This window comes from Canis lupus, chromosome 21, assembly GCF_011100685.1.
Source record: "Canis lupus familiaris isolate Mischka breed German Shepherd chromosome 21, alternate assembly UU_Cfam_GSD_1.0, whole genome shotgun sequence".
NCBI lineage: Eukaryota > Metazoa > Chordata > Mammalia > Carnivora > Canidae > Canis > Canis lupus.
The window spans coordinates 11,574,098-11,589,829 of record NC_049242.1 but is presented as its reverse complement, the minus strand read 5'-3'; the positions used below and the strand labels follow the sequence as shown (position 1 = coordinate 11,589,829).

General features: G+C 40.9%; 1 protein-coding gene and 1 long non-coding RNA gene across 2 annotated transcripts in view; one reads left to right on the top strand and one right to left on the bottom strand.

Moving 5' to 3' along the window:
- Nucleotides 1–737: 737 nt before the first annotated feature.
- The window catches only part of GRM5 (glutamate metabotropic receptor 5), a 516,157-nt gene continuing 501,162 nt past the window's right edge, over nucleotides 738–15,732 (bottom strand). The window contains exons 10-11 of the mRNA XM_038568353.1: nucleotides 5,620–5,832; nucleotides 738–5,578 (exon numbers count right to left, since the gene is read on the bottom strand). Of these exons, the coding sequence (XP_038424281.1) occupies nucleotides 4,843–5,578; nucleotides 5,620–5,832 (949 nt within the window). The 3' untranslated portion in view covers nucleotides 738–4,842. The remainder of the gene's footprint in view (nucleotides 5,579–5,619; nucleotides 5,833–15,732) is intronic.
- Nucleotides 5,652–13,587, top strand: LOC102154679. Its single transcript, XR_005375522.1, has 3 exons — nucleotides 5,652–5,855; nucleotides 11,193–11,284; nucleotides 11,857–13,587. It is a non-coding gene; the product is annotated as an uncharacterized LOC102154679 (long non-coding RNA).

The window sequence follows — 15,732 nt, the reverse complement described above, 5'->3', positions numbered from 1 at the left end:
TTAAGATCAAACATATTTTGTATCAATTTCCATATGTATAAGAATATATGTATATACATATTATATGTGTATAAATAATACAATGTAGGGAAGCAGAGAGAAGCTATGTTTTAAAATCTACATTGTTTTTCTCTTCCATACATCATGCTTTTAGGTTTTTAGATAATTTGTGTTTAGGAGTGTAAATTTGCTTAAGAATCCATCAAGGTAGAAAGTGATTTGACAAGTAATTGTTTTTTTCTGGTAAAATTATACAGATATGCCCACACATGCGCACACAAACAAACACACACAGGGACACGTATACAGATGGACTCAAAAGTAAAATATCTATATAGATGTGTGTATGTATACACATCCAGACATACACAGATATATAAACACACATAATCTATATTATTTTTATGATGTAACCTCTATCAACACAGATAATTGTGGAACTATAATTTGTATTTGTATTCCCAGACACAAAAAACAAGGTATAATCCCTACATGCTTCATTGTCTAAAAAAAAATACTTATGTCTTAAAAGGTGTTTGTAGTTGTCTTTGAGGACAACATCTCTGGTTGGTTTGTGGTTGGTTTACATTTTTATCTATTGTCCACAGGCTACTTTGTAAATCCCATAATTCAAATGTGTAGATCATTCAGAATTTAAAGATTAATTAATAGTATGGCTCTTTGGGTCTTGGAAAACACTATTAAGACAACATTCTAAACATTTAAGGGGAAGAATCTTAAAGTCATACCATAGTTTCTGTTTTAATATTTTTCAAAAAGTAACTGACTTCACAAACACCAACTATAACATGATTCAGACAACTGAGAAACAGGCAAATGTACTTTCAAATGCTAAAATAAAACACATTTATACAAGTACAAAGCAAAACAATGCTGATAAAAATGTTAAACTTTATGAAAAAAATCATCTGCAATTCACATCAAAATAATTCAACATTCTCTATTGTTTTAATAGTACAAGCTGCAACAACAGAAAAAGAACAGGTACGCGCACACAATCTTAAAACCAAATCAGTTAAAGTGCAGAAAAAGTAAGTACAAGCACTTGTAGCCCACACAAATCTTTTAGGATTGGCACCGTCTCTCTAAAACATCTATATTCTATATAGATCTCTAATTACAACACCACCAGCAGCTGCCATTGAATTCTAGAAATGCACACAATATACATAGTATATTTTTTCACATTGGGAAGATCAGTGAAATTCAGCCATCTATTTTATACATGCCTCACTCTTCAACACACAGCAGAGGATCTCTCCCGCCTCAGACCCTCTTGAAAGTGAATTTCCCCTCGTCTTTATGCTTTTCACTGATCTGTATTTTTCACAGTATAAAACCGTAAATGGTTGACTACGAGATTCTGGCAGCTCAAGGGCTAGTAATAAGCTGCGGCTAAACGTGAACTCAGATGATACTTTCCAAGTCTCCAAAACATGTACATCTTGCTGGGAGACTAGCATAGGAAATGTTTGTTTCTTAAAAAGTGTTTGATTCCTGGTTTGGAAGTCACAGGATCGCAGCAGAGCCATGACACAACTCATTCACGGTCAGAAATAGCTCCTAGTCTTCCTGATAACTTGCTGGTTAACAGCCGAAGCCCGGGAAAGACCGTCACTGACAACGATTAGCACATTCGGGGGGATTTACTATTTCTCTTTGCTTCAGTCCAATCTCTAGGACGCTCCTTTGCGTGCTCCCTCTCTGTTCCCCACCCCTCACCCAAAGAGATGCTTCTCCCCAATCCACAGGGTCTTCTTGGGCTGCCCCTCCTCCTCTCCTGCAACAGGAGAGTGAGTAGACTGCCTAGGGGGTCCGCATAACTTGATCAAACCCGGTCTTCTTTTTTCATCTTGGAACCAAACTGTCCTTCAGGGTCACTTTTCTGAATCTTCGCATTTCACTGTACTTTCCCCTTCCTTCTGGTCATGCTGGTCCGACTGAATTATCACTGGGCACCAGGAACAGACTGTTTTCAAGGAAATTCAATGAAAATAGGTACCCCAATGAATTGCAAAGTTCATATCCTAGCCCTAGAATGAATATTCAGTTCTCCTTGTAGATTTATTACTTGGAACCTGGTATTAGAATTGGCAAAGAGACAGAGTTAGCATCATTCCAAAATAAAAGATCCCAAGAATGCATTACTAATAATATTACGTATTATACAATGTACTGAATGAAGTGGCAAAGGGCACAGAAACACAGAGAAAAACACATCTTGTTCTCCTCTAATTGGATAAATTATTTTTCTTATTACAGTTGACTGTACTTTCATATAGAATTATCAGATGGCAATTTGTTTGCATTAAATTTTAATTTCTGATGAATTTTCTCATAACGTAGTGTACTTTTTAAAAGAAATACGCTACTAAAAATTTAGAAGGGGAATTTGATCATTCAAAAGCAGAAAGTTTTTTAAAATGTTTTTTTAATTGGTCAGTATAATGAAACTTATACTTGAGAATAAAATGGAAATCAGCCAAAGGGTTTAAGAAACAAATTTAAAACTTAGTAGAGTATATTTGGAAAGGTTTCAATGTTTAAGATATCCAGATGGTAATCTCCAGGTGAAAGCCATCTTTTTCAAGAGAATTGAGGGGTGTTAATGCTTCAAAATATTTACAATTGTTTTTCACGTAGAGGCAGACATTCAATTTCAATGAAACCATAAAACTTAGCTGAATTCACTGTTTCAAGAGTCTCATTATAACATCTAGATTCAGGGTGCTCTGAAGACGTTATTTTCAAATCTGGTATGGGAGGCTGATTTTTTGAAAATTTATATTTCAGTAAATTAATGTTAGCATTTAACATTTTATATTGGGAGATTTGATTTAAAAATTTAATATAAGAACAGTTATCAGGAAAGTCAAACAGTATATTCATTACAACTTTTAAAAGTGGGGAATGAAAAATTATGCCAGTGGATATATTTCCATTTCACAAATTCTTTTTTAAAGTAGGTGTAAAATAAAAAAAAAATACATGCCAAAGTAAGGATATTGAGCTAGAGAAAATGGTTTCATTCATTTTTCTTTCTGCTAAAAATATACTTCTGCCTCACAGCAAATCTTTTTCATAAGGCTATCTTTAGTATAAGGCTAGATCAACTAAACTCTAAACTTACAGGACACCTCCTCCTTTTATTACTATCCTTATTTAAAATTAAAAACCAAACCAAACCAAACCAAAACAACAACAACAACAACAACAACAAAAAACATTTGGCACCTCAGGATAGCTGTAATGGGAGGGAGGAAGAAAGAGAGGACAGTGGATGCAGGTCTTGAGCTATGATTTCTACTTATATGAGCCTAATAAAGCACATGTATTTCTATTGTATCTTTAAATCTCTTTTCTGCAGTATTTAAAAAGTGACAGTAGTAAGTGCACAAAATCATATTAATAATTATTTTAAAAAGGAAATAATCGCTTTGCCTCTTTTTGGAATGGCTAAGAAAGACTGTGTGGTTTATATCCATTAAGGTTCCTCTGTTTTAGTATTCTGTATTGCTTTGAAAAATCTACATTTGTCATAGTTCATAGCTGCCCTGTTTAAGCAGCCAAGAAAAGTTAAAATCACTGCTTACTGGCATAGCTAAATCTCTGCTAAGCCAACTTGACACAGTTTAAAATTTCCAGTGTATTAAGATTGTGTTAACTTTTTGAACAACAGTCCCTCCAATCATGACGCTGTCTTCAGAGGGTCTATAGACCATTCTTCCAGTGGTGGGACTTGAAAAGAACAGAGGGGCTCTTTGTGCATCAGGTTCTCAAAGGAAGGGGATGAAGAAGCCCAAATGCGTATTTTAATATTTTAGCTGGCAATGCTAATGGAACAGCATTCATTAGGAGGAGTGGCCACATTTCATGAACGAGATAGCCAAGCTGGAGCTCAGGAATTATTACTACTACTAATTATTATTATTATTATTATTATTATTATAAAGAGAATTTCCAGCTACACAACGTACCCCAGTGAGGGAATTACAAAACAGTATTCCAGAAAATATTTTTTTCTTTTTTTTCTTTTTTTTTTTTTTTGCTACTCCAGTATTGATTGGCAACATGGTGAAAATAGTCAAGAAATCTTCCACTGGTTTTCTTGGTTAATGGAGGTGAATTGAAATCACTAGGTGGACTCCCGGATGCAGGCTTCTGGAAGAGGATTTCAAACCAAATCGGAGAGGAGTGTCTCTGGTAAAAGCCCTACACGCGTCAGGGCAGCGCTCCTTACGCAGCTGTGTGTTATGCAAGGGGCACAGTCACAGCAACGCCTCAAGGTCCTGCTTTGCAAGGTCTTTAAAAGACAGCAAAAAAGAAAGGAAAAAAAAAAGAGAGAGAGAGAGAGAGAGAGAAATGGTCACGTTTGGTCCCAGATTTTTAGTTTGTTAGAAAATGTACATTCATGTTGGGTGAATCAAAGAATCTTCTGGGAAAAGAAAGTAAACAAAACTTTTTACAGGTGCCCGCTAAGCACGCTCTTCCCCTCCGTTATGCTGTTTCACACTCATTGCTTCCCTAGAGCAAAGCACTTGGTACGGAACTGGTGCCACAGGCTCCTTGTCAGCCCTCGAAAAGATTCGCAGTGTTTCTGCAAAGCCCACGTTTTCTAAGGCCACTAGAAGAAAATCTGCCCAAAGATTCGTGGTTGGCGTCTTGGTGGGTGGATGCTGAACGCGCTCCAGAGCTCGCTTTCCTTCCCGGGGGCGCTTGGCCTCTCCCACCTCGGGTCCGAGGCAGGCGCCCACGGTCACGTGCTGCGGGAACGCGGGAGGTGTCGGCTCGCGGCGAGCGCGGCGCGGGTTCCGACCACGTTCACAACGACGAGGAGCTCTGAGTGTAATCTCTGAGGATCAGGGCGTCATATTTGGGAGACGACGGGATGCAGAGCGCGGACTCCGACACCGGCGAGTTGGGGGCTGTACTCCCCGAGTCCACCGAGTCTCTAAAGGGGGACGGCGGGGTGAGCGCCACCAGCTCCTCCAGGTCCGCCTTGCCGGCCGCCGCGTCGGGCCCGGGCCCGGCCGCGGCGGGGGACTCCCGGGCAGCGCCCCCTGCCGGCGGGGCCGCCGCCGCCGCCGCCGCCGCCGCCGCCACCCCCGCGGGCTGCGCGCCGCCCGAGACCTCGATGGCCGGCAGCGGCTGGATTTCGGCGAACGTCGTCATGGTCGTGGGCAGCTGGATCTCCTTGGGGATCAGGTAGGACGAGCAGAGCGGGGCGCCCACGCCGGGGCCGGGCGCCGCGGTGGACAGCATCATGGAGTTGAGCTCGCTGATGTTGGCGGTGAAGCGGGTCACCACGCTGCTGATCTGCTCCATGAGCGAGCCCTGCGACGAGCTGCTGCGCGCCGCGGGCTCCGAGTGCAGCGACGGCACGTCGTCGTCCGTGCGGCCGGCCGAGCCCGCGCGCTGGCTCAGCGTGCTGATGGGCGACGGCGAGCGCGGCCGCGCGGGCGCGGGGAAGTGCTCCTCGGCCTCCGCCACGTCGTACAGCGCCTTGGGGCCGGCGTCGGGCGGCTCCGGGCCGCCGCCGCCCCCGCCCGCGGCGCCGCCGCCGCCCCCGCCCGCGCCCGCCGCCCCGCCCGCGCCCGCGCCCCGCCGCCCGCGCCCGCGCCCGCGCCCCCGCCGCCCGCGCCCCCGCCCGCGCCCAGGCCGCGGCTCTCCGGGCTCTTGGGGAAGGGCTTGATGACCGCCGTCTGGTTGGGGCTCTCCTTCTTGTTGATGTGTATGGACAGCCGCTGCCACAGGTGCTGGCCGCGGCTGCTCTTCTCGTTCTGGGCCCACGTGACGGACTTTCCGTTGGAGCTGCGGAGAGAAGGAGACCACAGGTGACTTGGAGCGCCCCGGGCGGGGTTAGGGGACCCGCGTGGGGACGACTGCGCCCGCCCCTTCAGGAGGGGAGGCGTCACAGGCCGCCGCGGCGGAGACCTTGGAAGTGGCCGCCTTGTTGGATTGGCCTTTGGTTGATCGGTACCAGGGAGGTGTGTCTGAGGGGACAGTAGTGGGGGTGGAGGAGCCCTTACGGAGACCCCGCGGTAGTTCTGAGCCCCCCGCCCCCCCGCGGTGGCAGTGGCGGTGGCTGGTTATGCCCCCAGCTGGGAGCCGGGCCTCGCGCGGTGCTGACGGTGCTGACGTGCAGAAGGGCCTGGTAGGGGGCAGGGGCCGCCTGCAGCCCGCGGCCTCTGTTAGGAACCCTTACAGCCGGGACCTCAACTCACCGACCCCGTCATCAGAGGGAGGGAAGGGGTACGAGTCAAGGGTTACCAGGCAGTAGGCAGTGGTTCCAGGTCAGTTTTTATTCTGCAAGACAACGCTTGGAGTGTTTGACTAGGGGTTTCTGTCTGAGCTCCTGACTTTGAACATGGTTTTAGTTAGTCAAGCTTGTCTGCTGGAAAATAGAAATTCAGTGAACACGTGTACAGATATCTAGTTAATTAGCGTTTTTCTACTTCTCCCACATTTTCCTCACAAATGTGTTTTGGGGCCTAAAACTCGAATGACACAGTTCCATGAGGAGGCGTATTCCTTTGGCAACCTCGCATATTGCTCTCCAGGTAGAGTCTTGAGTGGTATCCGGCCCACATGACTTTTTAGGATCTTTCTCCCTCTTCCCTTTCCCCAAGCAGTCCATTTTGGTCTCCACCCTGGGGTCAGGAAGCTGCTCTGATGAAGAAGATGCAATTGGTACCTCAGCCTCAGATCCTGACCGGGGTCCTCCTCACCATTAAATATGACACAACTTCTGAAACTACAGACCCTCTGTCAGGAACCTCACTAGTGGTCAGAAGACATGGCCTGATCTTCGGGATGTTCTGTGGAGAGACCCGGGGGAGGGGGGGGGGGCGGATTTCTTATCACAAAGGAATCCAAGGTCTCTGTAACCAGGAGGTCTCTTGTCCAGATAGCCCAGGGGCCTGGATTGTATTTGGCGCCCACCAGCCTTGGGCTGCCTGACTGCAACTGCCAGACCTACTCACGCCTGGGACACCTACGCCTTTCCTTTTTGTGGGCATCTTTTTTCTGCTTCTTCCTCTGTTTAATCTATCCAGTATTTTGCAACCTGTGTCCTTCAGAATTCTGGAATGTGATATGTCCCCCACCCCTACCCCTCTTCCTGCAAAGGTTAGATCAATTCTTTCCAGGTTTGGAGGTTGCCGTGCGTTCCCAATAGCAGAATGGACCCTGCCAACCTAATTTTCCTTTCCAGGAGAGTATCTGGATTTGTTTCTACATTTTGCATTAACCTGACTTGCCACCTTTTATGTTTTTAGTGCATTACTTTCTTCTTCCCAGGTATCGACTAACTTCTGGGACATGACACAAAAGAAATGGGCCAGACTATTTATGGGATTTGGTTGGGAGGATGGTTGCCAACAACCCAGCCCCTTTTCTCTCCTACCAGCAGAATAAGAAACAGGCATGTTGGGAAGGATGCTCAGTCTTTCAGGTTGCCGAGGCCACTTTTCATACAAAGCATGGGCTAGAAACTAGAAGCATAACTGGATTTACCCTACTAAGCTTTACTGTGGAAAGATTCTTGCTCCCAACATAGGTTTTGATGGAGCATTAACTCTGGATATTAATGGTGACAGTCTTTGGAATCATATGTAGAAGTACCTAAAAACGTGATAGCAGATTGAAAAACCTTTGGATAAATGTGCAAGAAGGAAACTGTTCAACCCAGTCAATCTGCACAAAGCCCTGACATGGTTTCTGGCCATGCCTTTGCTCATAGTGTCTATGGTCATGTGGGGGAGAGAGCCTCAAATATTCTGCATACCGATGGAAATGGACACAGGAGACACTGGAGAAATGGAGTCCAAATTTGATTACTTTTCATTTCTTGGTTCATGAAAAGTTTTTTCCTCCAAAATGGGAACTTTTAATAAACATTTGATGGACAAATAGGATTCTTAAGCTAACAGGACCATTGGGTGGTGTCCTGGAAACTGCAATGGAGAAAGGAGCCTAAAATCTGGGTTCTAATCCTGGATCTGCCAGCCTGGATGCTTGGAAAATAATAGTCTGTAAGCCTTAATAAAAAGTAGAGAGTAAGTATATCATTTGGCAAAGGTTGTGAGGATTCAGTGAGACAGTACAGGTGAAGTGTTCTTGTAAGGAGAAGCTATCTAAGCATGTTAGTTTTTGCATTCTGTATGGATATTGCGTTTCAGAAAATAAAACGATATACTCATGTGGTCTTGAACTCTGGCTGAGAAACAGAATTTAGTGTAAAGTGAAATATGTGGTAAAGCCATAATATATTTTTGGTTGTTCCATCAGGTTTGGTCTGTGGTCTATTTTAATGCTAGATTGTCTCCTTGGTGATCACATCCACCTTCCCTAAATTCTACATTATTCCTCTTCCACAGCTTGCTTCTTCTGAAATGCTCTTCCATGGTGCTCCCTCCCTTCTCTCTCTTCCTTCCTTTTTGACTAAACTCTTCCTACCAGTTTTTTTTTTTTTTTTTTTTTTTTTTACCTGAATTGCTTTTTCTTGAGGGCAGCTTTTCTGACCCCCTCTTGACTAGGTTGGATCCTCAGAGTCCTAGGCATTAGGCACTTAATAACTCTTTGGTGTATGTCTGCCTCATCTGCTGGATGGAGTGTTCTGAGGGTGCAGACAGAAGTGTTCTTTGTTTCCTGTTATAGCATAGTACCCAGTGCATTGTCTAGAACACAGTATGTGCTCGATATCTTTGAACCAATAACTGAGTGATCAATGCATTTCATTTCAAGAAATTCATACGGAATTGTTTTTGTTAGAATTACATTTTAAAAATAATACAATATTCAAAAAAGTCTATATTAATTAAATTGATTTTTATCTTATGGATCTACTTTTTATATAACTTACTGTAAAAAATAAAATAAAAAATAACTTACTGTAATCTTAAATAAATAAATAAATAAAATAATAATATAAATAAATAACTTACTGAGTTGTGCTCAGTGTATGCAAATAAAGATTTTATTAAGTACAAAAATACAGATCTTCATATCTACTATGAAAATCACAAAGGGAGTATTTGTTCTTTTTTTGTAATTTATATATATGTATATATCTAATATATGTACGTGTGTGTGTGTGTGTCTGTTCTAGTGAAACTTCTTGGTGATGAAAGTTTATGGAGGCCGTATGGATAGTAGTCCCAAAATGTGGGTGTAAGATTCGACCCTGAGTGATGGTGGGCAAATCACTTAACTCCTTTGTACCTCTTTGTTCTTTGTTAAAAAAAAAAAATGGAAGAAATAAACCTCCCATGCTCACCTCACATGACTGCTGGGAGGAACCCAAGTGGTGTAGTACACATAAGAGTACTTTATAAAGCATAGCACCTCTGCAAATCTCACCATCAAGTCTTCCAGCCAATTGGGGTAAAATCATGATTGTTGTTGAGATTTTTTTTTTTAACATCAGGATTATACATTTGTTCTAAGGGACCTGTGGTAAGAAGAGGGAAAGTGAACTCTTCCTCACCTGTCTATAGCACTTGACTCTCCCCACTGGATATTTTAGGCATTAGAAAGGAAGGAAGAGAGAGAAATGGAGAGAGAACAAATGGTGCTACATCTGGAAAGGACAGTTTGGCCCAAAACAACCTTGCAAAACTTCATGCTCTTTCCAGGCACCAATTAACCCTTTGCCAAATATAATTCTACGTAATATAATGTTCTTTCTACTATGACAATTTGTTCTTTCCTGTGAGGGAGAAAAAGCATTTAGATAATGTTATTTGAGGATTGCATTTTTTGTTTGTTTTTTTGTTTGTTTGTTTGTTTACAGTTTGTGTCTGCCAAAATGACACCTTCTACCTTTATGCTCAGAAGTTTATTCTTCCCTTTTGTATTCCATGCGTGACACATAAATAATTTATTCACTTCAAGCAAGCTCTGGATGTCAGCTCAATGACCTCTTCCAGGTTCTCTCTTCATCTGCCAAAACCTGTAGGAATTAGCATTATGCCATGGCTCACCATCATTAGGAGACAAATGTTAAGAAGTATTTTGACTGTCAAAAACGTCTATGGAATTTATAATTTTTGTGTTTATTTTAAATGGCTGTTGAATAAAAATAACAAATTTTAAAAAATAAATAACTGTTGAATGACCTGTGTGTTTTTATCCTGAAAAATTGGGGTTTTATTAAGGCTATATAAACAATTAAAATCCTCAGAATATTTCACTGAATTAAAAAACTATATACCCTTATCCTCTCCTTTGTGACATGGTTTATTAGTACCTTCATGAGTTGTACAGATCTAGGGCATCAAAATAATCAAATATATTCTCTGAAAATTAGCACATTCTTTTCATGAAAAAATTATCTTCATTACTAAACCTCTCCTGTTTATGATTTTGGGTTGAGAGGCAGCCAGGAGGGAGGAAGAGTAAGATTATGAGCTTTCTAATACAAAAAATACTTAAAACAAAAATTTTTTTTAATTTTAAAAAGCTTGTAATGTCACTAGCAACTATGCCTTTAGAATGACTTCAGAAAATACGAGGCTAATAAAAGAATCTCATGAATTAAGAATATTATAAGTAGAAAATTTCCAATTGCAGTTCCATTTTCTTAAACTTTTTATCAATATATTTTGCTTGCAACAATTTGCTTTGAATTACGAAGTGTGGAAATATAGTTTTTAAAAGATAAGAGGAATTTGATATTGTTTATATTCAGACACTCTAAATTAGGTGGAATAATTTCCTTCTGAGCCTTGCCTAAAATCTGACATCTTGATTTTGACGATTACACTGAGAAATACACCATGATATATAAGAAAATGACAGAATCATCTATATAAATTTACCCAATTACAGCATAATTGGATGTAAATAACTATCTTGCTGACAAAAACAAGTTAAATGGCCATGGTGAGGTATGCATTAGAAATGCACGTATAGACAAACTTGAGTAAATGGAAATGAATTACCTCCATGGACACAATAATCGAAGCAATATCACCTTATATTTGCATAGTGCTTTATAAAGTACTTTAGGAACACTGTCAAAGTTAGATGAGATTGATGTCTTAGTCCTTTCAAAAATAAGAAAACTGAGGCTCAGTGAGATAGGTGACTTGCCCAAAGTTAAAGCAGTTAGAAAATAACAGTGTGGAACAAATACCATCTCATGATTTCCAATTCATTTCTCATGACAGTACACCATATTTGTTTTTGAAGTGAGCTGTCCTTATCTAATTGAAGAGAAGCTCTCAGATGTTACCTGGTGATGATATGCATCTTTAAGTCGGTAAGTTAGTCATTTGATTTATATTCTCTTATTACCATGTCTTTGTTCTTCTTAATCATATACTTTGAAGTCTCAAGAGGCACCCTATATCACTCTTTGGTTGTTAATTCAAACAGCACAGATTGATCAAGTACCTATACTTGTCAAGGATAATGATTGGATGCCTTGATGATGAAGGCACTTAGACAACAACTGTATAAAAAAATATCATACAACAATTTTCAGCCCCTCTTTTTTTCCCCCATGCTGTGATCTAGTAAAAGACAGTTGTCCCATGTGTAGCACACTTATTAGAAAATAAGTCTCTCTGACTTATTTTGGAATACCATTAAATGAGAATGGTGTAATATAAAGGATAACTATTTTGCAAATTTTGGCATTTCAAATAATATTGGTAACAAATGAAATATGGTATCTCTGAAAATGATTGTGATTGATCAGTACTGTGGTGGAGAGTTGCTGATATGAAACTTCCCTCAAAGAGGGCAGGAGAGAAGATGCACATAGAAGGCTAGTAATATGAGTTACTCATATTATTTTGATGGAAAGGGTTTTTTCTTTTTCTTTTCTAGGTCCTTGAGAGGAGGAGGCAGATGGGCAGGTGGAAGGGTGCTGAGGACAAGGAAAATGAGAGATTGTGGAGCATGGGAACAAGGAGTCCATTGGGCAACTATAGGGTACAGATCACAAGGGATTTAAAGCTTCACAAGAGGAAAAAACCATTTCTAGCAGGAGGGGAGTGACCAGAGAATGACACTTGCCTGCAGGAGACAGATTGTATCTACTCCTTGAAAAATTAGTAGATTATGGCAAAATCCAAAAATAGCAGTAAGCATTGCCCTCCAGTAAAGATAGCAGTGACATAAGTTCAGGAAACCAGAAAGGATATTCTAAGATAACCAGTAGTCCAATTTGACTGTGTGGGAATGAATAAGAAGTTAAAGCATCAAAAGATAGAGTTTGGGCCTTTTTGTCCGCTATAAAAATGCTGTGTGGCCACCTAAGATCTGAAAGGATCTTCTTTCTTTTCCTTTCTTTTGCTATTTTAATAACTCATTAGTAATTAACTTTGGACTTTTTATCAATGTCTGGAATAAACAGGTGGTCCAATATATTTGGCCAGAGAGATGGTCTAATTACATAGATAATCTACATGCTTGAGCAATAAATGAATATATAAAGAAATACTCATGGGTTCTTTTCTGTATTATTCTTCAACTGTAAGAATTCTTTTCTGTTATTTAATATTTAGGTATTCAATAATTCTGGAGCTCAACAAAAACAATTAAATGTAGGAATCATGCCGAAACCTTCTTTAAACCCTTACTGCAGATTAATCCATTGACCTTGTTCCTTGTCTGCCCCAGTCCTGGTCCTCCTTCAGGAATATGTGAAGGCCTAATTAATATCTGTTAAGTTAATTAGTCCTTCAGGCAATAAGGAACCAGAAGATTGATAGAAAAGAATGGTGTCCAGGGAGATTTAGGAAGCTGTTTTCATAGTGCAGGGACATATTGTTAAGATGCTAACAGGTGTGGAAAAAATGGAAATGGAAAGGAATATACTGATCTGAAAACTGTTGTGGAAGAAAAGACAGTCGTCCTTGCCCATTGGTATTAGAGGAATGCAGAGAAAACGTTCACTGGGGAAAGAAGTTTCAAGGAAGGATTTGCAAATAAAGTGGAGATTAACGAGGCCTTAAAGCCTAGGGAATATTAAAATAACACGGATAAACAAAATCCAATTAATATGTGTATTGCATATATGGCAAAGCAGCTAATGCCACATGCTCAATCCCATGAAACCCTTCCAACAACCTTGTGAGGTGGACTTTTGCCTCCCTTTTGAGTAGCCGGGAGCGAGCCGGGAGTGGCTGCCTGCTTCTACGATAATTCCCTCTGCCCCCTAGAACATCTCTTGTTAGGCATTTAGTCCCTAATAAAATCCTTGTAGGATGAGAACCACTTGGCCCTATTTTAACTAGTCTTTGGTTTACAGAATGCCTTTTCAACAGGTCACAATCCATCCAGGGTGGGTTATTAAAATGCCCTGTGGTTCTAGTACAGCTGCTATATCCCCTACGTCCTCATAAGGAGAAAGCATCTAACAAAGGCTATAAAGCAGGAGCATGTGCCAAGCAGAGGCATTCTGTTGGATCATCACAGAGTTTTCTTTCCCAAATTAAGCTATTTTTTGATCCAAAATTCAGTAACCCAGACTCAAGCCTCAAACTAAACTACTCCTCACACTGAGACCTAAGTTCTAGGCTTTTAGTCGAGGTACTTCAACTAAGATGAGAGGAATTTTTTTCCTAAAATGGAAATTATTTTTTTCAGCAATTACTGCAAAGCCCAGATTATAAGTTCATAAGGAAAGAACAAAAGAAGACACAGCTATTTTGTGCCTGTTGGCTGATACCGCTAAGAAGACTCTGTGGAGGGATCCAGCTTGATTTAAAGCCTGAATAAAACATGGGATTGGCATTGATGACTAAGAAGAGGAGAGTCCTGGAATGATAATAGCTCCCCTTTGAATAGAACTTTACACCTCACAAAGTGTTTTCATCTGTTTTATTATATTTGACCTTCACAACAGCTGTCTAACATAGCACTTATTGCATGGTATTATTAATCATCTATATACAAGTCTGTTTCTACACTAAACCTGGAACACTCCAAGGGCAGTGACTATGTGCATTTCCTATGCTTGGGATGGTGCTTGGTGCAGGGTAGTGGGCTGGAAGTATTAGGGAAATGAAGCAAATTCTATCACCTTAAATCCCTGATATAAACAGATATTATTAACCTGTACTATAGATGCCAAACCTGAGGCTTATGAAACATGTGTCCAAGTCAAATAAAAGGCAAAAACAGTGCCCCAAATTGGACCTTAGATCCAGAGTCGTTGCCAACATGTGATACTGTCTGTGTGCTAAGTGCACATAAAAACTAAAGGGCTAACAGGACACATCCTTATGGAGCATCCAGGGAAATGATAATACCCAAGTGTGTACCCATAAAATGACCTGATAATAAATTCCAAAGTAACATTGACCCGAACATTGCAGTGATGAACACTGAGGGACTAGAGAATAAGAGAATGTTCCAGAATTGTTATAATGGTTCTGAAGAAATTATTTCTGCTTAGAAAAAATATTCCATTTGATCTTAAAGCAGCTCAGCTAACATATTTAACTTAACTCAAGAGGTGGGTGGGGGGATGGGGTAACTGGGTGAAGGGCATCAAGCAGAGCACCTGATGAGATGAGCACTGGGTTTTATACACAATTTGGCAAACTGAATTTAAATAAAATAAAAAATATTTAACCTAACTCTAATGTGTGAAGAGAACTTTAGTTTTGAGGTTTCAATCTTGGTTGTTGTCTGCCACCAACATACTTGTTATCTACATAAAGCTCCTGATATAAGGTAATTTTTTAAAAGATTTTATTTATTTATTTTTTGAGAGAGAGAGAGAGAGAGAGAGAGAGAGAATGAGCAGGGGGGAGGGTCAGGAGGAGAAAGAGAAGCAGACTCCTCACTGAGCAGGGAACACCATGCAGGGCTCCATCCCAGGACCCTGGGATCATGACCTGAGCCAAAGGCAGACTCTTAAACTGACTGAGACACCCAGGGGCTTTGCTTAAGGTAATTTTTGATTATTTTTTCTCACTGGATGTAAATGGGTCCATGTCACAGAGGTATTAAGTAAGTTCCTGTCTCATTCCCTTTGCGATGCTTCAGATGCTTAACACACACACACTCTCTCTCTCTCTCTCTCATTGTGGTAAGGACTCTTAACATGAAATCTGCCCTCTTAACAGATTTTTTAAATGTATGATGCAATATGAGCAGTTCACACCTGTTAGGATGGCTATGATGTGGAGAAAAAGGAACCCTTGTGCACTGTTGGTGGGAATTTAGAATGGTGCAGCCACTGTGGAAAACAGTCTGGAAGTCCATCAAGAAATTAAAAATAGATTACCATATGATCCAGCAATTCCATTTCTGTGTATATATCCAAGGGAATTGGGACAGGATCTCAAAGAGGGATTAGCACTACCATGTTAACTGCAGCATTATTTGCAGGAGCAAAGATGTGGAAACAACCTAAATGTCCACTGATGGATGAATAAAGAAAATGTGTACCTTTTGAATGTTTTTTCAAAGAAAACATCTAATGTCCAACACATACATGAAAAGGGACTCATCATCACTAATCATCAGGGCAGTGCAAATCAAAGCCACAAGGAGGTATCGCCCCACACCTGTTAGAATTGCTAGTATCAAAAAGACAGGAAATAACAAGTGTTGGCAAAGATGTGGAAAAAAGAGAATTCTCATGCACTGGTGGTGGGCTTGTAAATTGATACAACCAATTTGGAAAACAATGTGAAGGTTCCTCAAAAAATTAAAAACAGAACTACCATGTGATCCAGCAATTTCACT